The sequence below is a fragment of the Acanthochromis polyacanthus genome, chromosome 15 (genome assembly GCF_021347895.1).
Source record: "Acanthochromis polyacanthus isolate Apoly-LR-REF ecotype Palm Island chromosome 15, KAUST_Apoly_ChrSc, whole genome shotgun sequence".
NCBI classification, from domain to species: Eukaryota; Metazoa; Chordata; class Actinopteri; family Pomacentridae; genus Acanthochromis; species Acanthochromis polyacanthus.
In genome coordinates, this window is record NC_067127.1 from 38,380,633 (window position 1) to 38,407,858 (window position 27,226).

The following is a 27,226-nucleotide window of genomic DNA, read 5'->3' on the forward strand; positions in this document are numbered from 1 at the left end:
AACTTTGTCCAGGGGACATTCTCCTTTCCTGCTTCCAGTCTTTAGGTTTAGTCTCAGAACATTCCAGGTCCTTGAAGTCCATAGAGGTGGGGGGGTGGGGGTGGGGGTGGGGGGGGGGGTGTCCACGTTTATCACTTTTTAATGGACTTCATCAGAACTTCTTCAGTCCAGCAGATAGAACCATGACATTTAGGAGGAGGAACATCTGAGTTCTGGTAGAAACTGACTCCAGATCAGTTTAAATCCATCCAGGAGTCTCAGTCTGAACACTGGATCTGGTTTCCTTTCTACCCAGCTGTGATTATCAGTATTATGGGATTTATCCTAGTGTGAGTCAGAGACAATCCTGGATATTTCTGATATTTCACCAGAGAAAATTTGGAATACTTCACATTCTGTGTTTTACAGAATCATGATATGAACGTTTTCTGTTCACTCATCTTTTATGGTTCTAAAGTGGCTCTACCCATAATGTTCTTCCTGGAGATGTTTTTTCTGAACTCTGCAGATTTCTGAAGTTGTCCATTCAGATGGAAAATATTTCAACCGTTAAACTGTTCTGTGCTGCTGTGCACTAACATTTACACATTAACCATGAAAACCCTACAAATAAACTCTACTTTTCTGATGACACATTCAGAGAGTTTACAGAACTAGAATTTCACTATAAACATTACATTATAAGAGCCCACAGCACTACTAATCATGGAGATTAACTAAAAAATACAGAAAAACCAAGAAAAGACACAACAGCAGATTCTTAGTTCTGACTTTATTGTTTGGTGACACAAACATGTTTCATCTAAACGTTAAACTACGAACACATGACTGATCCGCTGAGTAGCTGCAGCTTTTAATTGATATTTGACTATGAAAGTGATAAAAGGAACGTAAAAACAGATCAGCTCTGCTCGGAGGCGCCATTCACCTCCAGATCCCACTTTTCCAGGAAATCCTGCAGGTTTAGGTTGAAGACGTCAATGCCTTTAGGAGACAAATGGACGCCGTCGGGCCGATACAGACCTGTGTTGGCGCCACAGCGGATGTTATCATGGCTCAGCGAGGCACCGCCCAGCTCAGACACAATGTTCTGGATGCGGCGGTTCACCGTAGTTCGAACCAGATCCACTTCGTGGTTGTCCGCTGAGTGGCGCCAAACCCTGCGGGGGAGGATGTTGGACCAGACGAGGACGCATCTCGGGAAGATGCTCCTCATGGAGGTCAGGTCCTTCCTGACAGAGGCCAGCAGGTCGGTGGGGCTGTCGGTGCTTAGGTCGTTGCCTCCCAGGTGGATGATGAGGACGTCAGGGTTCGGCCAGGTGACCTTCAGCTGGTGAAGCTGAGGCAGCAGCTGAGACCAGGTCATGCCCTGGGTGCCCTTCCACCAGATGGACACCCTGCTGGGGTCCATGCCCAGCTGCATACCTACCTCCGGGGACTTGGCTCGGGACTCGGCCCAGTACACCAGCGAGTGTCCGCAGATCCAGACGTTCTTGGCTTCGCTGCTGATCGGTTTTCCTGGAAGTTTGAACAGGATACATTTCTGAGTGAGTTTCTGACTCTGAAGCTGTGGGGCTACACTTCAGTCCTGCTGGCTTCACAAAGATCTGCAGGTTCTTGTTCTCATCTCAGTAGCTCTGCTCTGAACCTAACTGAAACTGTGGCTGCTCTTCAGTCGATTAATAAAATCAGCAGATTCTCAGAAGATGAACTGAACTGTTGTTAGTCAACATTTCCACAAAATTACATTTCCATTCAACTAAAATGAGTTCGAATAAACCTTCAGTTCCCCAACAAAAAGTTAATTTCTCTCATCAGCCACTTAGTAGGTAGTTTAGTTGTCTACTGATGGATCTACGTAGAGACCTGGAAACACCGACCAATCAGAGCAGAGCAGCTGACCACTACAGACAAGAAAGGTCTGCAGAGAATCTGACAGTGAAACTTTGTGAAAGCAGATAGGGTTTGAACAGGAAACAACTACAATATTTACTGATATCTGAGTACAAACTGTCTTTGAAGCGGTTTGTATCCGGTGCTATCAGGTGGTGTTCTACCTGTTAAACTACATCAATCATACCGACTAGAACAGAAGTACTGCATCAGCAGGTACAGGCAGAGTAACAACTTTAAAACTGGATCATAGAACATTTGTGATAAAATAATCTTTGTACTTATTTAGTTTGTGTCATTTAAGACAATCAGAAGTTAGTTTTTTTTTTCAAACAATCAGAAAATCAACGGACGGATCAAAGAAAGACTAAAATTTTCACCTACCTTCACCGTCTGACAACAAACTCTCTGCAGGGTTTGTTCTGTTTCATTTTAGAGCCGAACTTCATTTAGAAATCAAACATTGCAGGTCTGAAAAGCTCTCAGTGACTTTTAGCTGTATTTATGTCCCTAGCTAACAGCTAAATTTATGGACAGACTTGATCATTACTGCTGGCTGACTATCCAAACAGAACATGCAACAACTCAACACTAAAAACCTTTCACTAGACCTGATAACATTCTGATTTACAGTTTCATGGCTTCAGCTTTTCTTGTTCAGCTTCTATCTGAGGTTCCAAAGTTTATCCACCCTCCAGTGTTTCATTTAGGGAGAAGAAATGGAGTCATACAGCTTTAGCTTCAAGAAAGTTTCATGTTTCTATCCAACAGCGTGAAGATTGGAAATATGAAACATGATTTTATCAAGGAGAGCAGCTTCAGGATGTAGAAGCTCCTCCAGCACCAAACAGTCTGGACCAACAGCTTCTCCACAAGGTCCCAGAACAGATTTCTGCTCCGACTGTCAACAGGAAGAAAACCAGTTTTCAACGGGATTTGGACTGGTATTAGACCGGCTCTGGACCAGTTTTAGATTAGATTAGATTTAGATTTAATATTAACACTGTTCTGGACTTAATTTTTATCTGAAATATATTAAAGGGTAAATGTAGTACGAGATGGTGGGATGTACTGCAGTAAACCCATTTTCTCATGATGTCAGTAACTATAGATCAGCTGTAGTCCCTGGTTGTTCCACCAGGTGGAGCCTCTTCCTGTTTAATCCTGCAGAGACCAGAGGAGGCGTCACTCAGACTACAGTTAAAGCAGAGAGCATTGTGGGAGTTTAGCTTTTTACACATCATCTTGTTATTGGCTTTTTAAAACTCCATTTATGGTCCCAAACTCCACACTGGACCCACAGAGCTGCGACGCGACAACAGAAGATAATACGGCACAAACAGCCTCTAGAATTCAGAGATGCTGCATTGCATGCTGGGTAGCTGGAAAGACTAATTAGCTAACAGGCTAACAGAGAGCTCAGTGGAAACGCGGTGTGAGTTTAACGTCCGTACGTGTCGCTACCGATGAACATTCCATACGTTAAGATTAGCAGCAGCATGTCAACTTCTCCACCTTCAACCTAGATTTACCTGATGACTCTCTGGTGTTAGCTTCCTGAGCTAACAAGTTAGTTAACAGATGAACTGATCCTGATTAACACACTCAGCTAGGGGGCTAAGCTTACATTTAGCTCTGACCAGGTGCTACATATTACTTAAAGTTATATTTGACACAAATTTTATCCTTTAGTTTTAGCGGCACATTTAGCTACGTAGCATACAGATGGACTACCAGGAAACTGTGACTGAAACTGCTAAAGAGGACAATAGCTAACTACATTAGCTTTCTGAGCTAATACAGGAAAAGGTAAGATCCCAATTAGCATCTTAGAAATCAGGGACATTAAATGTTTCTTAGTGGCAGTAACAAACCTCCAATCAGTCACAGCTAATCCCAATTAAAACCCTGAATGACGCTCACACTTTTATACGTTAGCTTTCTGAGCTAACGTTAGCTTCAGACAGAGAGCTAGCTCAGAAAACAAAAAGGCCCCAAAGTGCATCACAGTTATTTTACAAATACAGGACAACTTAGATCATCATGTAAAACACCGCCAGTAAACATTTAGCTTGATGCTATTCCAAACAATGGTCACAACATTCGAAGAACAATAAAAACAAACAGAGTGAAAACAGAGGAAAAGCTGGACTTAGATTCTTCAGGTGCATCGTTCATGTGGAAATAAGCAGCTGTCTGGGATAAATACAGTATATACCTGCTAACACCAGCTAACAGATAACTAGCTACATGTTCTTTTGGGACACGGCAGAGAAAGTTTTTAGTGCTACCTTCTTATGCTAACATTTCAGTCATGTCTGGTGACTGGTCTGCTGGAGAACCAGAGACTGAGGCTAACATCACAAACTAACCTTTAAACTAGCAGATGTTAGACGATACTTTAAACTTGTTTTTTGTCGGTTTCTGTCAGACTCAAAAACATTTCTTCTCCTAAAGGAATAAATAAACTAAAATACACCGCCTGGCCAAAAAAAAAAAAAAGGTTCCACCTGGTTTTACCTGAACAAACAGGTCAGATCTTCCCATTGGATAATTACTGCAGTCAAGAAACAACCTATTTAACCCTCGCTGATTCTCAATTCTAAACAACCATGTTGGAAGACGTTAATCTGTCTCAGAAGAGTCAAATTATTGGTCTGCATCAAGCAAAGAAAATAACTAAGGAGATGAAACGATTAAAATCAGGTTAAGAACCATCCAACGCATCATTAGAACCAGAAGGACAGTGGAGAACCATCATCTTCAGGAACAAATGTGGTCTGCTGAGTCCAGATTTACCCTGTTCCAGAGTGATGGGGGCATCAGGGTAAGAAGAGAGGCAGATGAAGTGATGTCCTCATCATGGCTAGTGGGGGCTAGGATTATGATCTGGGGTTGGTCAGGTTCACCAACGTTATGTTCCCAAAGAATGAGGTCAGCTGATACCTGAAGATACTGAAGGACCAGGTCTTTGAATCAGTGGAGGCTTTCTTCATGTTCCAAGATGACGATGTCAGGATTCTTGGGATTATAGTGAGAATGAGTGGATCAGGGAGCATGAGATGGATTGTCCTCCACATAGTCCAGACTTCACTGAGAATCTCTGGGATGTTCTCTATAAGACTTTGGTCCGACTCTCCTATCATCAGTGAAAGATTGTGGTAGAACATTAATGCATCTCTGGACAGAAATAAATGCGGACGCTGGTGAAGCTTGTCAGTGAATGAGAGCCGTTCTCGGAGCTAAAGATCCAATGAAATATCAGTGATTTTTTTGGCCAGGCTGTGTAGAAGAATATGAGCTTCATAGGCAGAACCAACAGGATCCTGTTTCTTTAAGCCCATTTGATTCGAGCTTTGCTCTATCAAACCAGTGTGTTACCTGTTCATTTAAACCAGAACCTTAAAGGGTGTTTTACTGTAAGTTAATTAGGAGGCGTGACTATATGTGTTCATGGGACAGCAGCTCTCCGGATTTCCTGTCAAAATAAAAGGCGTTGGAAAACCTGGCAAAGGTGACTGAAGTCAGTTTGATGCAAAAACAAATCAGCAAACTGGACTTACCCCGAACCGCTACTAGCTCCTGCTCAAAGACTTACCACGGCCAAACGCAAAATCCTGCATAACATTTGTACAAAGAAATAAAACGAGTTTCTGCATCCTCACAGGTCCTGCAGTGGCAGCGTTCTGCTGGTTCTTGGGTTTAAGCGTTCCCTAGATAACGGTCTCCTATGGTCTCTACACTCTGGCTGCTGGAGCTCTGGAAGCTTCCATGATGCGGCTTTTGGGACTGTACCCCTAAATAAAAAAGGCTCAGTATTTATTTACTGACCTGAAAACTCTACAGACGAGGTGAGAACGTAAATGAAGCTCGTCCAGGACTAAACAAAGCACACTAACTCTTAGAACCTGAATACAGGCGGTTCTAACAGCTTCAGGTAGAACGTCTCAGTAAAACATTTATTTACACTCTTTAGTTTGATGAAGAATTGATGAGTAAGATAAAAACTTAGTGAGAAAATCGGCTTCAATCTCACATTTAGCTGAAGTTTAGCTTCCATCATTCACGCATAGCTAAAGCTACAAATAACTCCAACACAAAGACGGACTTGATGAAGAGCAGCTGGCCAGAAATACCGGTTTTTAATGGTAGCTGCTAAATATTCAACATTAACACTCAGTAAACTAGCCGATGTAATTAGCTAAACCACAAACGTGCTGAGCTGGAGAACACTGGCTGCTGCAGCGGATTGGTCACAAACTCCTTACTCACCGAACAGTGGAGGTCCTGATTCATGAGATTTACAGCCTCAATTTACTGATCTGATGAAAAAAGACGCAAATGCTGAAGAGGGACTCTGGTAAAGGAAAGAGATAATGAACGCCGCTAACGCAGGACGCAACGGGCTGGAAATCAGAAGCAGCTAACATCTCCTGCAGGTTTAAACATCCATCTGTGCTTCAGATCAACCTAACATGATACCTGATGTTAGTCCTGGACTGACCCTGATACACTCTCAGACAGCTCCAGAAGCTTACATCTGGACTACTGACGCCCTGTCTGCATCAGTTGGTCCAACCTGGAGGTCCTACTGAGACCTGCGGGTCCTACTGAGACCCGGGGATCCTACTGAGACCTGGGGATCCGACTGAGACCTGGGAGTCCTACTGAGACCTGGGGGTCCTACTGAGACCTGGACCAGATGTCTGCATCCATCCTTCATACTGAGTAGACTTCATGCCTCTTTCTGAGCAGACAGCATCAGTTATCTGGAACGTCTGGAGTAAAGTTCTGGATGTATTTAAAACTAGCTGTGCTGCGTTTACACTCAGTGGTCCCTGTTTAGTTCAAGCTGTTCTAACGTTCTAACGGAATGTTAGGCGTCCTTCTCCCCGGTATTATCTGTGTGGTGTTATCTCCCATTAAAGCTGTCAAACAAATAACTACTGAGCTTTAACCCATAGACTGGTTGGTTTTCGATGACCGGCATGTTGGTTGTTGACATGTGATCTGCAAACTAGAGGGCAGTGGTGGTACAACGGTTAAGTTCTGGACTACTTATTCGAAGGTCAGAGGTTGAAACCCCAATGCAGCCACTGTCGGGCCCTTGAGCGAAGCCCTTAACCCTTCCTGAGCCAAAGCCCAGTTTAGAAAAGTCCCATTTCCATCCCAGTTCCCATTTTTAGGAGTGTTCACAGGTCGTCTATTCCTCCAGCTGCAAAAAATAACGAATCCTTCCAGAAGGGCTGCTGATGTAGAACTTTTTTCCTTATCAAAGTAACTGACTAATGAGTCTGGTCAGGTGATCATACCGATCAGCCAGTCAACCAGGATTTCAGCTGTAGAGACTGATGTCTCTGCAGGACAGAAAACGTGTCAACATTCATCTTTGAGCCTTAAAGAACTGAAGACATTTTCTATGTAAAATATTCTAGCTTATATAATTGACTAACTGATACAGCAACGACTGACCCCAGAACATCTGAGTTCAAATCCAGATGTGATGCTGGACCTGAGTGACCACTGAGTGTAAATCCATCTAAGCTGGAAATGGATCTAGCTGGCTTAAATATTCTCACTATGTCTACATATCTAGCTAATGATAAGGGCTGATTCCTAAAATACTAAAATTATAGAGTTGGTCTTAGTAATTTAGTTTATAATAACTAATGATCTGATGACACAGTGACACGCTGACTTACAGCCTTCAGTAAAAGCTAGATAACCATATAGTCACCGTACGAGGAAGAAGACGACGTTACTCTGTGGAGGTGTGGAGGGAGATAGCGGTCGACTTCTTTTCTTGATGGCTGGGATGAACCACTAGGATCGGCTAACAGGCGCAGCAGAAGGAACCTATGTGCTCTGTTAACACGTCAAGAGGTCCAGAGAATGATCTGGACAGAACCCTACAGAGCACTGGACCACTGGGCCTGACGTTAACTCACTACTCGTGTTCACTGGTTCTAGATGAAGCCTGTGTAGCTACCGGGGAGGAAGTTATCTACTTTAACCTGCTCAACGCACCTGTCAAGTTAAATAAAAAGAACGTGAATCACATAAATGGCATACAGCTGTATACTTGAAAATGTATGAACATAACATTACTGAAGGTAAAGTCCCTGTAATTCAAGAGATTCTAGTTAGGAGGAGCATCTGTAAACCAACAGGTTGTGATACCTGCAGCCATCAAGGGTCCATCCTTCTCTCCTTGCTTCTTGCGAGCTTGGAGGTCTTTGTACTGTTGCTCTCTCTTTTCCAGAAGCCTCTGGTTGTACAAATCCAACTGCAACATGAACATAAACAACTCAAGTCTTCCGTGTTTTTCATTATTTTGAGGTTTCTACTTTACTAAATACAGGAGATGACTCTAAGATTTATCTGTCATATCACTGGAAATACTTGAAGTAAACGACTTGAGTACCGGAGCACCACTCAGTGCTCAGACAGATAGAAGATGGACTTCTTTTTGGTTCTTGAAGATGCTTCAGCTCTTAAACACAAAGTCTTCTCAGTTATAAGTCTGAGTGTTTGGCTAAGAACTGAGGAACCTTCTTAGATAGGAGCTGAAACATCGTCAAGAACCAAAAGGAAGTCCAGTTGTTTCACTGAAGCATTTAGAACGACCATGACTGGGATCACATAGAATCCATACAGACGGTAGCTCATCCTTACCTTTTCCTTCTGCTTGGTCTTGATGTCGTCGTCTGCCACCACTGAGGTTGGAGGACTGGCAGCTGACGGGGACTCTGTCGGTAAACTGAACTGGACTGATTTGCCTGGCTTGGCTGGTGGCTGCACAGCAAGAGATTTCACCGTCTCTATGACCTTCAAGCACCGAGCCACTGTGGTGGAGATGGCTGATGGGTCATCGCCTGAAGGAGTCGAGGTCGCTGGTGTTGATAATGGTGGGGTTGCAATGGCAGTGGTCAAAGGCTGAGGAGGACTGGAGGCGTTAGGGGGCAGAGTTGGGTCAGGAGTGCCAATAAAAGGCAAAACCGAATAGCTGGAGGGTGGAATGAAAGGAGGTTGTCCAAGAGGGCGCCGGGGTGGAGGCCCAGGAGGAGGTCCTGGAGGGGGCTGTCCAGGACGCCTTGGAGGAGGTCCAGGCGGAGGTCCTGGAGGTCGCAGGTGTGGCTGCCGAGCTGCAGGAGGAGATGGAGTTTCAACACTTGTTGATGTCGAGGTCTGTGTAGGGGAAATGTGAGAAGTGATGCTGATTGGCCAGTTGACTGGGAGGGGTGGATGTTGGTAGTGAGCAGGGGGGGGCCCAGGAGGAGGCTTGGGGGAAGGGGTGCTGGAGGGTGTAGTCTCTCTCGTCTTGGTAAGACTTTGCAGCTGCTGTGCCTTCTTCAGAGTGTCCAACTCCTGCTGATCCAGGAATTCCTCGTACTCAGATACGGAGGTTGGATGTCTGCTGAGCGGTTCCAAACTTGAGGATCTAATGGGGGACGGAGAATGAATATGATCAAATTCAACAGAACCAGTTCTGCTCGTTCGCAAGTCTTCCTTTGGAGACGATAAAGTCTCTGCTTCGGTGGAGGACGACTTGGGGCTGTAGATTTTCTCCTGTGCTCGGCTGGCCAGTTTGGACACATCTCCGGTACTCAGCTTCAGGCCGATTGTACGGAGAAGACTTTGGATCTTGTCATAGGGTTCTGTCTTTGGATCCTCACTCGTCCTCTCTACTAAGGACCGTTTAGGACTTGGTTTCTTCTGCTCCACTTCCAGAACCAGACTGCTGCTGGGCGGCTCTTGAGTCAATCCCACAATCCGGGAGAAGCCTTTCCCGTCCTGAAGAGCCCGCTCATGAGGCAGCAGGTCGTCGCTAACATGAACCGGTTCTGCCTTCTTCTCAGCATCAACCTTTTTGTTGAGCATGTCGAGGAAGCGGTCCAGAGGCGGTTTCTCAGTAGGAGGTGACGGGCGTAAGGTGGTGAGCTTCAGTCTGGGAGAAGGGCTTCGAGGAGGCGGCGCTACCGGAGAAGAAGGCCTTAAAGGATCTTCAGAGGATGAAGTGGCAGCAGAAACTTTCAAATGCGGTTGAGTTGAAGCAGTGGGGCTTTGACCAGACTGAGAGGGTGGCGAGAGATGGTGGGATTCGGGAGACTGGCTCTGTTTGACTGGGAGATATGGATCACTTGGTCGGTCCACGTATGCCGGGTCATAGTAGCGATCGTCATAGGGTTCATCATAGACATCGTAGCGGTCGGTGTACCGACGGGGGGCAGGGAGCGGACCACCATAGGGAGGCTCACCATATATGCGACTTTCAAATGGGCGGTCCCCATATGGATGGTCAGCGTAAGGCCGATCGGCATAGGGCCGGCTGGCGTACGGGTCGCCATAGCGCTCCGCATACCGCCGATCTTGGTAAGGACTATAAGCCCGGTCATAGTAGGGATCATCGTAAGGAGGACGATGGAGGTATTCGGGTTCCTCTGGTCGTTTCTTCAGGATGGAACGGACTGGTTTGTACTCAGTGAGCGGGACAGCAATCCTGCCGTGGTCATAGTCTATGCAGGTCCTCTGGCCGGAGTCCGGTCCTCTTGGGTCCACCAGGGACTTCTTATAGGCGATCATCTCATTCAGCTCCTCCAGCTCACGTTTCTTCCTCGCAAGTTCATCGTCCATGACTCCTCCTCTCCTGGTTTGAGGACTCGGCTCCCTCCTCCTCTTGTGGCTTTCCTCTCGTTCTCTGCTGACTTTGCTCTTCTTCTTGGCGGCTCTGTCTCTGCTCCTGCTGCGACTCCTGCTCGAGCTCTTGCTGCGACTCTTCGAGCGGCTTCTGCTGCGCCGGTGCGTCGTCTCCCGGCTGCGCCTGTACTTGGTACTCTTGTGGTCGCGGTCAATGCTGGGGCTGTGTTTCCTTTTGACAACACGTCCAAACTGGTCCCTTGATGGACTCCTACTTTTACTCCGAGCCCGACTCCGACTCCTGCTCCTGCTTCTCGTCCGGCTGCGGCCATATTTACGGCGAGGGGCGCTGTGATCCTTCCTGACTGGCTTGCTGTCCTGCGCTCTGAGGTTTTTCACGATGGCTTTCAGCTTGTCCGTCTCTGGTTTGTCCTTCCTGAAATGTCAGAGGTAAAATCAGCCACAGACAGAAAGTGCTTACGGAAACATTTATGGAATCTATGATTTACTCCGAGTCAATTATATTTCCATTTAAAATTTAAACAAATGAATTCAATAAGAACAAGAACTTTCTGGAAACATCTCTGTCTTTACATGTGTTTCTACTCTGCATACAAATAAATAGTGTCATGACTCACTCCTCTGCTTTAGTCAGCTTGATGGTCATCTGTCAAAGGAGAGAAACACATTTCACACTGAGTTAGACCACCAATTAACACTATTATGAGTGTTAGTCCTGCACAAAGGAACACCCAGTGGTCTCTGAAGGAGGTTCTAGTTCTTCAGCAGCATCAACAGACACAATGAGTCCATTTTTCACCCCACTAATGATAAATGTAGAGAACGATCTCTAATAAGCTGCTCACTGCCTTTACTGTATGTAGAGAATCAGAAACCCAGAAGAAGGCAACCCATATGATAAACCACTATCATTATACTGTAGCTAACTGAAATTAAATATTTTGGACATGAAGGGTCAAACACATGAAAGTCTTGTGGTGGACGCCATGGAAGTGTCTGAGACCGTCCTGCTCACCTTTCCTTTGTTTGCACCGACACCACCGAGTTTCCGGACGTGGAGGAAGACGCTCTCTGTGTAGCGTTTTATCCTGATGGCCTGGTTTCCTCCCTCCGCCGTCTCATGCTGGACAGACCACAGACGTGTTTTAAAATACATCAGACAAACTAGAATCCTCCATTTATTTAACCTTTTATTGTTTCTCCAAAGGAATACTAGTCAGACTACAGTTCAGGTTAAAGCAGAGAGCATTGTGGGAGTTTAGCTAGCAACGGGCACCATGACAACGACTTATATGGTACAGTGGGCATGGAAAGTTTGGGCACCCCAGGTAAAAATTTGTATTAATGTGCATAAAGAAGCCAAGGAAAGATGGAAAAATCTCCAAAAGGCATCAAATTACAGATGACACATTCTTATAATATGTCAAAGTTAGATTTTCTTTCCATCATTTACACTTTCAAAATAACAGAAAACACAATAATGGAGTCTGCAAAAGTTTGGGCACCCTGCAGAGTTAATACCTTGTACTGCCCACTTTGGCAAGTATCACAGCTCATAAACGCTTTTTGTAGCCAGGTAAGAGTCTTTCAGTTCTTCTTTGAGGTATCTTCACCCATTCTTCCTTACAAAAGTCTTCCAGTTCTTTGAGCTTTCTGGGCTGTCTGTCACGCATTGCTCTTTTAAGGTCTATCCATAGATCTTCAGTTTTGTTGAGGTCAGGAGGTTGTGAAGGCCGTGGCAGAACCTTCAGTTCACGTCTCCTGATGTAATCCACCGTGGACTTTGAGGTGTGTTTAGGATCATTATCCACCGTGGACTTTGAGGTGTGTTTAGGATCATTATCCATTAGTAGAAGCCATCCTCTCTTTAACTTCAGCTTTTTCACAGATGGCATCAAGCTGGCGTCCAAAATTTGCTGAAATTTTATTGAATCCATTTTTCCTTCTACTGGTGAAATGTTCCCTGTGCCACTGGCTGCAATACAGCCCCAAAGCATGACTGACCCACCCCCATGTTTACAGCTGGACAGAGCTTCTTTTCATTCAATTCTGTGCCCTTTCTTCTCCAAACGTACCTTTGCTCATTCCAGCCATAAAGTTCTACTTTAACCTCATCAGTCCACAGAACTTGTTTCCAAAATGCAGCAGGCTTGTCTATATGTTCGTTTGCAAACGTCAAACACTGATTTTTGTGGTGAGGATGTAGAAGAGGTTTTCTTCTGATGACTCTTCCATGAAGCCCACATTTGTATCTCTTTATAGTGGAATAGTGCATCACAACTGCAGTGTCTGCCAGATCTTTCTGGAGGGATCATGCAGTCAAACGTGGGTTTTTCACTTGCTTTTCTCACAATCCTGCCAGCTGTTCTGTCTGATATTTTTCTTGGTCTTCCAGATCTTGCTTTAACTTCCACTGTTCCTGATGATTGCCATTTCTAATTACATTCAGAACAGAGGACAGCTGCTTAGAAGAACCCATGGTGCTGATTGTTGGGGAAAGGTCAGATGAGTCTGGGCATTATAAACCTTTGAGACCGACATCACCTGGTCTGTCCAGATGATGATTGTGAACAATCCATGACACTGTCAGGCCTCAGCTTTCCAAAGGGGGCAATACAAGGTAGTAACTCTGCAGGGTGCCCAAACTTTTGCAGACTCCATTATTGTGTTTTCTGTTATTTTGAAAGTGTAAATGATGGAAAGAAAATCTAACTTTTTTTTGACATATTATAAGAATGTGTCATCTGTAATTTGATGCCTTTTGGAGATTTTTCCATCTTTCTTTATGCACATTAATACAAATTTTTACCTGGGGTGCCCAAACTTTCCATCCCCACTATAGTTAATGACCTGAAACCTTCCACCTTTGAATCGTAGAAGCTTCAGGAGAGACCAGCCGGACTTCTCTGGAAAACGTTTCAAGAAATGTCTTCCAGAGAAGTCCGGCTGGTTTCCCCTGAAGCTCCTACGACCACTAGGACCTGGATGAGTTCAGCAACAATGGGGCACCATGACAAAGACTTTTGAGGAGGTTAATCCTAAAGAACTCAAACTGGGACCAAGAGTTCCTGGATCTCAGTGAAACATGAAACAGCCATTATTGCATCCTGAATCATGTGTCCATGGATTAAAAATTAAATGATGACCAAGGACTCACCGGGATGACGCTGAACTCGACCTTCTCATTCAGCTCCAGCTTCTTCTTCTCGATCACCTCTGACATGTGGAAGTAGAGCTGAGGGTTCTGAGAGCACTTGATGAGCCCAGAGTCCTGGAAGAACTCGATCACGATGCCCTGATTTAAAAACAGAATCAGGTTCAAATTCATGGCTCAGGACTCACATTCACAGCTGCTCAGAAGGAACCGAGGAACAGGTTCTTACATGTCGACGCTGTTCGATGGACTCCTCAAAGGAGTCGGGGAGGATTTCCACGTACGTTGCTCGCTCCTCTTTGGTCTCTGGATTGGTGGCGATGTTGAAACGGACCTTCAGAGATCAGACAGAGCAGCATTTAAAAAACCCACTGACCAGACAAAGCCACAAAGACACACAAAACAGCCACAAAGAGACACAAAACAACCACAAAGAGACACAAGACTAGGGATGTCCCGAGCCGATACTCAGTATCGGTATCGGACCTCGATACGCCTATTTTTGGAAACTCGGGTGGTATCGGCTTTAGTCACGGTATCGCGCCGATGTCGTTTTTCAGCGCCGTCACACTTTACGGCAGCTGCAAATCAAAACGCGCATGCAGCATGTCCGCTGTTTGGGATTACTTCTCCATTCAAACCAACGACAGTCCAACAGCGTCTTGCAATGTTTGCAAAAAGAACATTTCTCGAGGAGGCACCAGCAGGGTGCACTTTAATACAACAAATATGATCAGACATTTACAAAGAAGTCACCCCACGGAGTTCGGGATATATAAGGAAAAGACAGCGAAGCCACAGCAACAAACTTTGGCGGAGGTGTTTCAAAGAAGAGAAAAGCTACCTCGAAATAGCGAGAAGTCCAGGAAATTAACAGAAAAGATTGTCGAATTCATTGCACTGGACGACCAACCTCTTTCCGTGGTGGAAAACAAAGGATTTCGTCGTCTGATGGACTTTGTAGAGCCAAGATACGAACTCCCATCTCGGCACTATCTGACGGATGCGGCATTACCGGAGCTACACGAGAGGGTTTGTGAACGCATTCGATCCCTCATAGCTGATGCAAGCAGCATTTCCTTTACAACAGACATTTGGAGGTCTGATGTGTGCCCAATGTCTCTGTTAAGTCTTACTGCACACTGGATTGACGCCTCTTTTAATCTCGTTAATGTTGTGCTGCATGCTAACGAGTTCCGCGGCTCACACACAGCTGAACATGTGAAAGAAGTTTTTGAGGAAATGTTGAAAGGATGGCAAATACAGAAAGAACGAGTGCATGTGGTTTTAAGAGACAACGCCAGCAACATGCGCAAAGCCATGGATGAGATGGGGGTGCGGAGCCTGGGCTGTGTTGCACACACGCTGTACCTCATCGTACACGAGGGTTTACTCTCACAGCACAGCGTGAATGACACTTTGGTCATTGCCAGGAAAATTGTGGGTCATTTTAAGCATTCACCCCTCGCCTACTCACGCCTGGAGGACATTCAGACTGACCTTAAAATGCCCACAAAGCGTCTGCAGCAGGATGTGCAAGTGAGATGGAACAGCACTCTGTACATGCTGCAAAGCCTCATTGAGCAAAAACGTCCCCTCAGTGTCTATGCAGGCGAGCACAGCCTACCCTCTACTCTGACTGCAAACCAGTGGATGTTAGCAGAGAAGACTGCAACTGTCCTGGCCCCATTTGATGAGGTCACAAAGTCAGTGAGTGCAGAGACAGCAACATGTGCTGATGTGATACCTGCCATCACAGTGCTGAAGCGAGTTCTGTCTCGAGAAGACGAAAATGATGCAGGAATCAAAACCATGAAGAGCACTCTCCTCGAGGCTGTAAACAGGCGCTTCTCCCATGTTGAGATGGAGCCACTGTACTACATCGCCACTTTGGTGGACCCAAGATACAAAGACAGGCAAGTCTTTTAACATTTATTTTGCCAAAATTATTTAATTACCAAGGGTATCATTTGTGTGAGTTAATGATTATTTGTAATATTTCTAGGTATTTTGCAAGTGCAGCCAACCTGAAAAGTGCCAAAGCCTCACTCCTAGAGACTGTGGAGAAGGTCTGCAGAGTCAGCAGTGAGCCAGCGAGTCCAACCCCACGTGCAAGACCAGCGGAGGCAAGCAACAAACTGGGAAGCGTGTTTGATGAAATTTTGGAAGAAAGTGAGGTTGAAACAAGATGTGCCACCTCATCTTCAGTTGTCACTGAAGTGCACAGCTACTTCTCTGAACAAACCATCCCCAGGTCAGTCAGTCCACTGGAGTACTGGAGGGCGCATGCTACACAAAAACCCTCTCTGGCTGCTGTCGCCACCAAGTTCCTCTCTGCCCCTTGCACAAGTGTGGACAGTGAGAGACTTTTCAGTGCTACCTCAAATGTACTGGATGAGAAGCGAAACCGTTTATGTGCAGACTAGACAGAGAAGCTTGTCTTCATTAAGAAAAACTTTCACCTCATTATTGATGGTTAGACAGCTAAACTAAGCCCTGTTCACCCTAACAGAATGTAAGACAGGGTTTTACAGTTTGTTAAAGGAAAAGTATTGATTTACTCCCTGTATTCTGCACTTTTTTGTTCAGTATTTGTGTGCAAGTTGAGCACCAGCACTTTTGAAGAGAAAAAAGGCTCATTTTCATTTTCTTAATGCATGAATCTGTGCATTTGTACAACTACATTTTAAAGTGTAGAAGTTTACAGTTACTGCTCATATGAGTTCTCACTTGTTTTACTCCCTGTGTTCTTCTTACAAATGTAAAACTTTTTGGGTGAAATTCAGCACCAGCACTGGAAAAAAGAGAAACTATTTTATTTTTGCATTGAATATTAAGCTCAGCTAGCTACTGGGTTATTTATTTTTCTATTTCTAACAATCTATTTTTGTGTAAAACGAAAGTTTTAGTTTTGTTATGACTTTTGAAGTTGAAGTATTCTGCAGACATGGTTTGAAACTATTTTTTTATTATGAGATTTGTTGCATTGTTCTTTTTAAAGCAAAATAAAATACATCTGTAATTTTGATACTGCTGCATTATTTTTAATGCTCTGAGAATGTAGGGATCGGATCTGATCGGTATCGGCAAACCACATCATTAAAAAAATGGGATCGGATCGGAAGTCAAAAAATCTGTATCGGGACATCCCTACACAAGACCACCACAAAGAGACACAAAACAGCCACAAAGAGACACAAGACCACCACAAAGAGACACAAAACAGCCACAAAGAGACACAAGACCACCACAAAGAGACACAAAACAGCCACAAAGAGACACAAGACCACCACAAAGAGACACAAAGCAGCCACAAAGAGACACAAGACCACCACAAAGAGACACAAAACAGCCACAAAGAGACACAAGACCACCACAAAGAGACACAAAGCAGCCACAAAGAGACACAAGACCACCACAAAGAGACACAAAACAGCCACAAAGAGACACAAGACCACCACAAAGAGACACAAAACAGCCACAAAGAGACACAAGACCACCACAAAGAGACACAAAACAGCCACAAAGAGACACAAGACCACCACAAAGAGACACAAAACAGCCACAAAGAGACACAAGACCACCACAAAGAGACACAAAGCAGCCACAAAGAGACACAAGACCACCACAAAGAGACACAAAACAGCCACAAAGAGACACAAAACAACTACACAAACAGGAACAAAACAACCACAAAGAGACACAAAACAGCCACAAAGAGACACAAGACCACCACAAAGAGACACAAAACAGCCACAAAGAGACACAAAACAACTACACAGACAGGAACAAAACAACCACAAAGAGACACAAAACTACCACAAAGAGACACAAAACCACCACAAAGAGACACAAAACAACCACAAAGAGACACAAAACAACCACACAAACAGGAACAAAACAACCACAAAGAGACACAAAACCACCACAAAGAGACACAAAACAACCACAAAGAGACACAAGACCACCACAAAGAGACACAAAACAACCACAAAGAGACACAAAACAACCACAAAGAGACACAAAACAACCACACAGAGACACAAAACAACCACAAAGGGACACAAGACCACCACAAAGAGACACAAAACAACCACAAAGAGACACAAAACAACCACAAAGAGACACAAAACAACCACAAAGAGACACAAAACAACCACACAGAGACACAAAACAACCACAAAGGGACACAAGACCACCACAAAGAGACACAAAACAAAACAACCACAAAGAGACACAAAACCACCACAAAGAGACACAAGACCACCACAAAGAGACACAAGACCACCACAAGAGACACAAAACAAAACAACCACACAGAGACACAAAACCACCACAAAGAGAAACAAAACAAAACAACCACACAGAGACACAAAACAACCACAAAGAGACACAAAACCACCACAAAGAGACACAAAACAAAACAACCACACAGAGACACAAAACAACCACAGCCACAAAAAGGCGGTGAAAAAGCAGAACTGTTCCTCTAAATCCTGAATTTATTTGCAGGTGAAACGTTGCAGCGCTGCTACTGGTTAAAGTAAAATTAAGTTCTCAGACTTATACTGCGATGCAGTCATGTACAATAGTGTTAAAGGGACATGTATAGGGTAATTATGTGTAATGAGGACAGGGACAGGTGCAATAGTGGTTAAGAGAAACGTGCAATATTATCAAGGGCAATAGTGACAATGGGAAATGTGCAATACGATTTTATGTAATCATGTCAGAGGGACATACAGTGGGTACGCAAATGTATTAAAAAAGAAAAGCTGAAATATCACATGGTCAGAAGTATTCAGAGCCTTTGCTCAGTATTGAGTAGAAGCTCCTTTTCAGCTCGTACAGCCATGAGTCTTCTTGGGAATGATGCAACAAGTTTTTCACACCTGGATTTGGGGATCCTCTGCCATTCTTCTTGCAGATCCTCTCCAGTTCTGTCAGGTTGGATGGTGAACGTTGGTGGACAGACATTCTGAGGTCTCTCCAGAGATGCTCAATTGGGTTTAGGTCAGGGCTCTGGCTGGGCCAGTCAAGAACGGTCACAGAGTTGTTGTGAAGCCACTCCTTTGTTATTTTAGCTGTGTGCTTAGGGTCATTGTCCTGTTGAAAGGTGAACCTTCGGCCCAGTCTGAGGTCCTGAGCACTCTGGAAGAGGTTTTCCTCCAGGATATCTCTGTACTTGGCCGCATTCATCCTTCCTTCAATTGCAACCAGTCGTCCTGTCCCTGCAGCTGAACCCCCCCCCCCACACACACACACACAACATGATGCTCCCACCACCATGTTTCACTGTAGGGATTGTATTGGGCAGGTGATGAGCAGTGCCTGCTTTTCTCCACACATACCGCTTAGAATTAACACCAGAAAGTTCAATCTTGGTCTCATCAGACCAGAGAATCTTATTCCTCATAGTCTGGGAGTCCTTCATGTGTTTTTTCAAACTCTATGCGGCTTTCATGTGTCTTGCACTGAGGAGAGGCTTCCGTCGGGCCACTCTGCCATAAAGCCCCGACTGGTGGAGGGCTGCAGTGATAGTTGACTTTGTGGAACTTTCTCCTATCTCCCGACTGCATCTCTGGAGCTCAGCCACAGTGATCTTTGGGTTCTTCTTTACCTCTCTCACCAAGGCTCTTCTCCCACCATTGCTCAGTTTGTCTGGACGGCCAGGTCTAGGAAGAGTTGTGCTCGTCCCAAACTTCTTCCATTTGAGGATTATGGAGGCCACTGTGCTCTGAGGAACCTTGAGTGCTGCAGAAATTCTTTTGTAACCTTGTCCAGATCTGTGCCTTGCCACAATTCTGTCTCTGAGCTCCTTGGGCAGTTCCTTCCACCTCATGATTCTCATTTGCTCTGACATGCACTGTGAGCTGTAAGGTCTTCTATAGACAGGTGTGTGCCTTTCCTAATCAAGTCCAATCAGTTTAATTAAACACAGCTGGACTCCAATAAAGAAGCAGAACCATCAGGAGGAGGATCAGAAGAAACGGACAGCATGTGAGTTAAATATGAATGTCGCTGCAAAGGCTCTGAATACTTCTGATCATGTGAGATTTCAGTTTTTCTTTTTTAATACATTTGCAAAAATTTCTACATTTCTGTTTTTTTCTGTCAAGATGGGGTGCTGAGTGTACATTAATGAGAAATAAAATGAACTTTTTTTATTCTGGCAAATGGCTGCAATGACACAGAGTGAAAAATTTCAAGGGGTCTGAATGCTTTCAGTACCTACTGTATGTTGGTAGAATCTGATGTTATAGTGACAGAGGGGTGAGTTTAGTAGAACAATATGCAATAATAATAGAGGGATATGTGCAATAACAACAAAGAGATAATGGCATTATAGGCATATGTAAATGTTAATTAAAGACTGCTTGGTAGCTGCTTTGGTCCCCAGCTTCTGTCTGTTCTGTGCACTGTGTGTTATCACCTGTTGCTTGTTCTTCTTTGTTGTACGTCTTTGTTCAGTTATGGTTTAGTTTCTTTATCTTTGATCTGCCAAATGGAAATTATCCGTACGGCTACAATCTCTCTATTTACGTGGAAATATGCATTAATATGAACTGTCCCATTTTTTAAGATAAACAAACAGATGCTTCGTGTTTCTTGTACACTTAGAAAAATGAGCAGACAGTTTGTTAGGATAAAAGGATGTGACTGACCTGTTTTACTAAATCCTGGATATAACGATGAACGAGGTCCTCACCTTGTCTCCGTCCAACATGGTGGCGCTGCTGAGCAGGTCTTTGGGACCGAAGGGAAGCTGCTTCTGTTGACCCTCCACAGTCATCACAAGTCGACCCATCTCTGGGTCCGGTTTGACTCCGCCCCCTGCTACAGGTGTCAGCTCCGCCTCCTCGTCCTCCTTCTTCACCTCCTTGTCCTCCTCCTTCACCTCCTCGTCCTCCTTCTTCACCTCCTCTGCAGCCTTCACACCGTCATCCATGCTCTCCGTCTTTACAGAACAGCATCTCCAGTTATCTTTCCTCACTAATTTATGTATTTAGCCTGTATTTATTCAGGTAATCTCACCAGGTCTCATTCTCAGAGAGAGACCAGACTAATGAATCCATGCAGGGTCGAGTTATTTTACCGTACCTGTCCGTTCTCAGCACCTCCTCGCTCCATCTGGATCTCCTCTGGTTCCTTCTTGATCTCCTTGCGTGGAGCTTTGGAGATGGCTTTGAGGACGGTTCCTTCAAATCGCTCTTTGCTGATCTCTTCCAGTGAGTCGGGGTCTCTAGTTTTGAAGCCAAACGGCGTCCACTGCAGCAGGAGAGAAGTCATTTTAGATCAGTACGAGTCAGACTGAGTCTAAACATGAAGCTAAAAACACAAAGAGAAGTTCAACGCCTCGCACAGAAAACTACCTGAGACAGTCTGAACTACAGTTTGTTTTAACTCTGGACATTTAGGATTAAACCGATAAAATGAAGATGGATCGTGGCTCACTTTGTCCCGGGCGGCTGCTAGTGCTGCAGCGACTTCCTCCTTCTTCTTCTTCTCTGCCTCCTTCTCTTGCTCCTCCTTCTTCTTCTTCTCCTCTTCCTCTCGTCGTTTCTGCTCGTGCAGGATTTGGTCTTCCACCTTCTTCAGCCTCCTCAGCCTGATGGCCCGTTTTTTGGACTTCACCTGCAGACAGAACCCGATGAATGTGATCTCTGAGGACCAGACGCCTGCAGAAACAAAACAACAAACTCTACAAAGCGGACCTCAGTTCTGCTGCTGTGGGACTCACCGTCATCACTGTGAACTCCACCTCTTTGTGGACGTCGTCGGCGTTGAGTTCGGTGTCACTGAAGTTCTCGCAGACGTCGAAGGGAAGTTCTCCGTGTTCCTCTGAGGAGATGACGCCCTCCTCAGCTCCCAGACTGCTGATGACGCCCTGGAACAGGATGTAACAGAACCAACCCAGTGGTGAAGGCAGTCAACCAACAACAACAAACACGTGGTGCTAAAGAACGATTACTGACGATCTGAGGAGACCAATAAATGACAACCATTAGAAGCTGGTTATGACCAGAACGGGACAACATTTGGAAGTGAACAGAACAATACTGAGAGATGATTAACTGATCAATTGATTGAAATCAATAACAGTTTGTCTCCTATAGGTCTGTGTCCACTAAGCTCCAGATGTTACAGCAGTGCGAGTCTGAGGTCAGGTTGTGTTACCAGCTCTCTGGTCTCCTTGGTGTAGCTGAAGGTGAAGGGGATCTTGGGCTTGATGTTTGCTGCCCTCCTCTTCCTGGTCACCAGGTCCACCAGCAGGTTGATGAGAACGTGGTCGTTCTTTAGCAGGGTCACACTGCAATCACGATGGTCAAACGTCACGTTGGTCCTGATGGGGCCGATGTTGGCGTGAATCTGGCCAGGATACCCGGGCATGTTGGGCTGGAGATGGAGCAGAGGTCAGGATACAGAGAAGCAAAGAGACACAAAACCACCACAAAGAGACACAAAACCACCGCAAAGAGACAAAACCACCGTAAAGAGACACAAAACCACCACAAAGAGACACAATACCACCACAAAGAGACACAAAACGACCACAAAGAGACACAAAACCACCACAGAGAGGAACAAAACAACCACAAAGAGACACAACACCACCACAGAGAGGAACAAAACAACCACAAAGAGACACAACACCACCACAAAGAGACACAAAACAACCACAAAGAGACACAAAACCACCACAAAGAGACACAAAACCACCACAAAGAGACACAAAACCACCACAAAGAGGAACAAAACAACCACAAAGAGACACACAACAACCACAAAGAGACACAAAACCACCGCAAAGAGACACAAAACCACCGCAAAGAGACACAAAACCACCACAAAGAGACACAAAACCACCGCAAACAGACACAATACCACCGCAAAGAGACACAATACCACCGCAAAGAGACACAAAACCACCACAAAGAGACACAATACCACCACAGAGAGACACACAACAACCACAAAGAGACACAAAACCACCGCAAAGAGACAAAACCACCACAAAGAGACACAAAACCACCACAAAGAGACACAAAACGACCACAAAGAGACACAAAACCACCACAGAGAGGAACAAAACAACCACAAAGAGACACAACACCACCACAAAGAGACACAAAACAACCACAAAGAGACACAAAACCACCACAGAGACACACAACAACCACAAAGAGGAACAAAACAACCACAAAGAGGAATACAACAACCACAAAGAGGAACAAAGCAACCACAAAGAGACACACAACAACCACAAAGAGACACAAACAACCACAAAGAGACACACAACAACCACAAAGAGACACACAACAACCACAAAGAGACACAAAACCACCACAAAGAGGAACAGAACAACCACAAAGAGACACACAACAACCACAAAGAGACACAAAACCACCACAAAGAGGAACAAAACAACCACAAAGAGACACACAACAACCACAAAGAGACACAAAACAACCACAAAGAGACACAAAACCACCACAAAGAGACACAAAACCACCACAAAGAGACACAAAACCACCACAAAGAGACACACAACAACCACAAAGAGACACAAAACCAGCACAAAGAGACACAAACCAGCACAAAGAGACACACAACCAGCACAAAGAGACACACAACAACCACAAAGAGACACAAAACAACCACAAAGAGACACACAACAACCACAAAGAGGAACAAAACAACCACAAAGAGGAACAAAACAACCACAAAGAGACACAAAACAACACAAAGAGACACAAACCACCACAAAGAGGAACAAAACAACCACAAAGAGACACACAACAATCACAAAGAGACACAAACCACCACAAAGAGGAACAAAACAACCACAAAGAGACACACAACAACCACAAAGAGACACAAAACAACCACAAAGACACAAAACCACCACAAAGAGACACAAACCACCACAAAGAGACACAAAACAACCACAAAGAGACACACAACAACCACAAAGAGACACAAAACCACCACAGAGAGGAACAAAACAACCACAAAGAGACACACAACAACCACAAAGAGACACAAAACCACCACAAAGAGGAACAAAACAACCACAAAGAGACACACAACAACCACAAAGAGACACAAAACAACCACAAAGAGACACAAAACCACCACAAAGAGACACAAAACCACCACAAAGAGACACAAAACCACCACAGAGAGGAACAAAACAACCACAAAGAGACACAACACCACCACAAAGAGACACAAAACAACCACAAAGAGACACAAAACCACCACAAAGAGACACAAAACCACCACAAAGAGACACAAAACCACCACAAAGAGGAACAAAACAACCACAAAGAGACACACAACAACCACAAAGAGACACAAAACCACCGCAAAGAGACACAAAACCACCGCAAAGAGACACAAAACCACCGCAAAGAGACAAAACCACCGCAAAGAGACACAAAACCACCACAAAGAGACACAAAACCACCGCAAACAGACACAATACCACCGCAAAGAGACACAATACCACCGCAAAGAGACACAAAACCACCACAAAGAGACACAATACCACCACAAAGAGACACAATACCACCACAGAGAGACACACAACAACCACAAAGAGACACAAAACCACCGCAAAGAGACAAAACCACCGCAAAGAGACACAAAACCACCACAAAGAGACACAAACCACCACAGAGAGACACACAACAACCACAAAGAGACACAAAACCACCGCAAAGAGACACAATACCACCACAAAGAGACACAAAACGACCACAAAGAGACACAAAACGACCACAAAGAGACACAAAACCACCACAGAGAGGAACAAAACAACCACAAAGAGACACAAAACCACCACAAAGAGACACAAAACAACCACAAAGAGACACAAAACCACCACAGAGACACACAACAACCACAAAGAGGAACAAAACAACCACAAAGAGGAACAAAGCAACCACAAAGAGACACACAACAACCACAAAGAGACACACAACAACCACAAAGAGACACACAACAACCACAAAGAGACACACAACAACCACAAAGAGACACAAAACCACCACAAAGAGGAACAGAACAACCACAAAGAGACACACAACAACCACAAAGAGACACAAAACCACCACAAAGAGGAACACAACAACCACAAAGAGACACACAACAACCACAAAGAGACACAAAACAACCACAAAGAGACACAAAACCACCACAAAGAGACACAAAACCACCACAAAGAGACACAAACAACCACAAAGAGACACAAAACCAGCACAAAGAGACACACAACCAGCACAAAGAGACACACAACAACCACAAAGAGACACAAAACAACCACAAAGAGACACACAACAACCACAAAGAGGAACAAAACAACCACAAAGAGGAACAAAACAACCACAAAGAGACACAAAACAACACAAAGAGACACAAAACCACCACAAAGAGGAACAAAACAACCACAAAGAGACACACAACAATCACAAAGAGACACAAAACCACCACAAAGAGGAACAAAACAACCACAAAGAGACACACAACAACCACAAAGAGACACAAAACAACCACAAAGACACAAAACCACCACAAAGAGACACAAAACCACCACAAAGAGACACAAAACAACCACAAAGAGACACACAACAACCACAAAGAGACACAAAACCACCACAGAGAGGAACAAAACAACCAAAAAGAGACACACAACAACCACAAAGAGACACAAAACCACCACAAAGAGGAACAAAACAACCACAAAGAGACACACAACAACCACAAAGAGACACAAAACAACCACAAAGAGACACAAAACCACCACAAAGAGGAACAAAACAACCACAAAGAGACACAAAACCACCACAGAGAGGAACAAAACAACCACAAAGAGACACAACACCACCACAAAGAGACACACAACAACCACAAAGAGACACAAAACCACCACAAAGAGGAACAAAACCACCACAAAGAGACACACAACAACCACAAAGAGACACAAAACAACCACAAAGAGACACAAAACCACCACAAAGAGACACAAAACCACCACAAAGAGACACAAAACCACCACAAAGAGGAACAAAACAACCACAAAGAGGAACAAAACAACCACAAAGAGACACACAACAACCACAAAGAGACACAAACCACCACAAAGAGACACAAAACCAGCACAAAGAGACACAAAACCAGCACAAAGAGACACACAACAACCACAAAGAGACACAAAACAACCACAAAGAGACACACAACAACCACAAAGAGGAACAAAACAACCACAAAGAGGAACAAAACAACCACAAAGAGGAACAAAACCACCACAAAGAGACACATAACAACCACAAAGAGACACACAACAATCACAAAGAGACACAAAACCACCACAAAGAGACACAAAACCACCACAAAGAGGAACAAAACCACCACAAAGAGACACATAACAACCACAAAGAGACACACAACAATCACAAAGAGACACAAACCACCACAAAGAGACACAAAACCACCACAAAGAGACACAAAACAACCACAAAGAGACACACAACAACCACAAAGAGGAACAAAACAACCACAAAGAGGAACAAAACAACCACAAAGAGGAACAAAACAACCACAAAGAGACACATAACAACCACAAAGAGACACACAACAATCACAAAGAGACACAAAACCACCACAAAGAGACACAAAACAACCACAAAGAGACACAAAACAACCACAAAGAGGAACAAAACCACCACAAAGAGACACAAAACGACCACAAAGAGACACACAACAACCACAAAGAGACACAAACCACCACAAAGAGGAACAAAACCACCACAAAGAGGAACAAAACAACCACAAAGAGGAACAAAACAACCACAAAGAGACACACAACAACCACAAAGAGACACAAAACCACCACAAAGAGGAACAAACAACCACAAAGAGGAACAAACCACCACAAAGAGGAACAAAACAACCACAAAGAGGAACAAAACAACCACAAAGAGACACACAACAACCACAAAGAGACACAAAACCACCACAAAGAGGAACAAAACAACCACAAAGAGGAACAAAACCACCACAAAGAGGAACAAAACAACCACAAAGAGGAACAAAACAACCACAAAGAGACACACAACAACCACAAAGAGACACAAAACCACCACAAAGAGGAACAAAACAACCACAAAGAGGAACAAAACCACCACAAAGAGACACACAACAACCACAGATCTTCAGGTGGTGCGTTTGTGTCTCCTCAGGTGTAGCGGTTCTCCTTCAGGTGTGTTCAGGTGTGCGTTGTGTGTCTCTCTGAGTCGGTACACTTGGAGTCACACTGAGCGCGCTCACCGAGGGCTCTATGATTGGCTGGCTCACGATGCCCTCATACAGCTCCGGGTCCAGCCTCATGTTGGGTCCAGCTCCACCTTGGCTTTCCTCTTCATCTTTGTCGACTCCTCGTCGCCATCACTGTCGGTCTCCTCGGCGACGGGGGCGGTGACATCAGAGGAGGCGGAGCATAGCGTCAGGAGGAGGGGT

The 27,226-nt window shown here is 44.6% G+C and overlaps 1 protein-coding gene across 1 annotated transcript; it reads right to left on the reverse strand.

Annotated features, from left to right (window-relative positions):
• Window positions 1-757: 757 nt before the first annotated feature.
• si:dkeyp-121d4.3 (uncharacterized) lies at window positions 758-27,226 on the reverse strand. The gene is made up of 13 exons (XM_051960236.1): window positions 27,038-27,226; window positions 21,884-22,102; window positions 21,447-21,593; window positions 21,161-21,340; window positions 20,807-20,974; window positions 20,415-20,663; window positions 13,935-14,039; window positions 13,709-13,846; window positions 11,567-11,674; window positions 11,169-11,197; window positions 8,569-10,966; window positions 8,074-8,179; window positions 758-1,518 (listed from the first exon to the last, which is right to left on the reverse strand). Exons 1-13 carry the CDS (start codon window positions 27,095-27,097, stop codon window positions 902-904), a joined length of 4,524 nt encoding a protein of 1,507 aa, XP_051816196.1. The 5' UTR covers window positions 27,098-27,226; the 3' UTR covers window positions 758-901.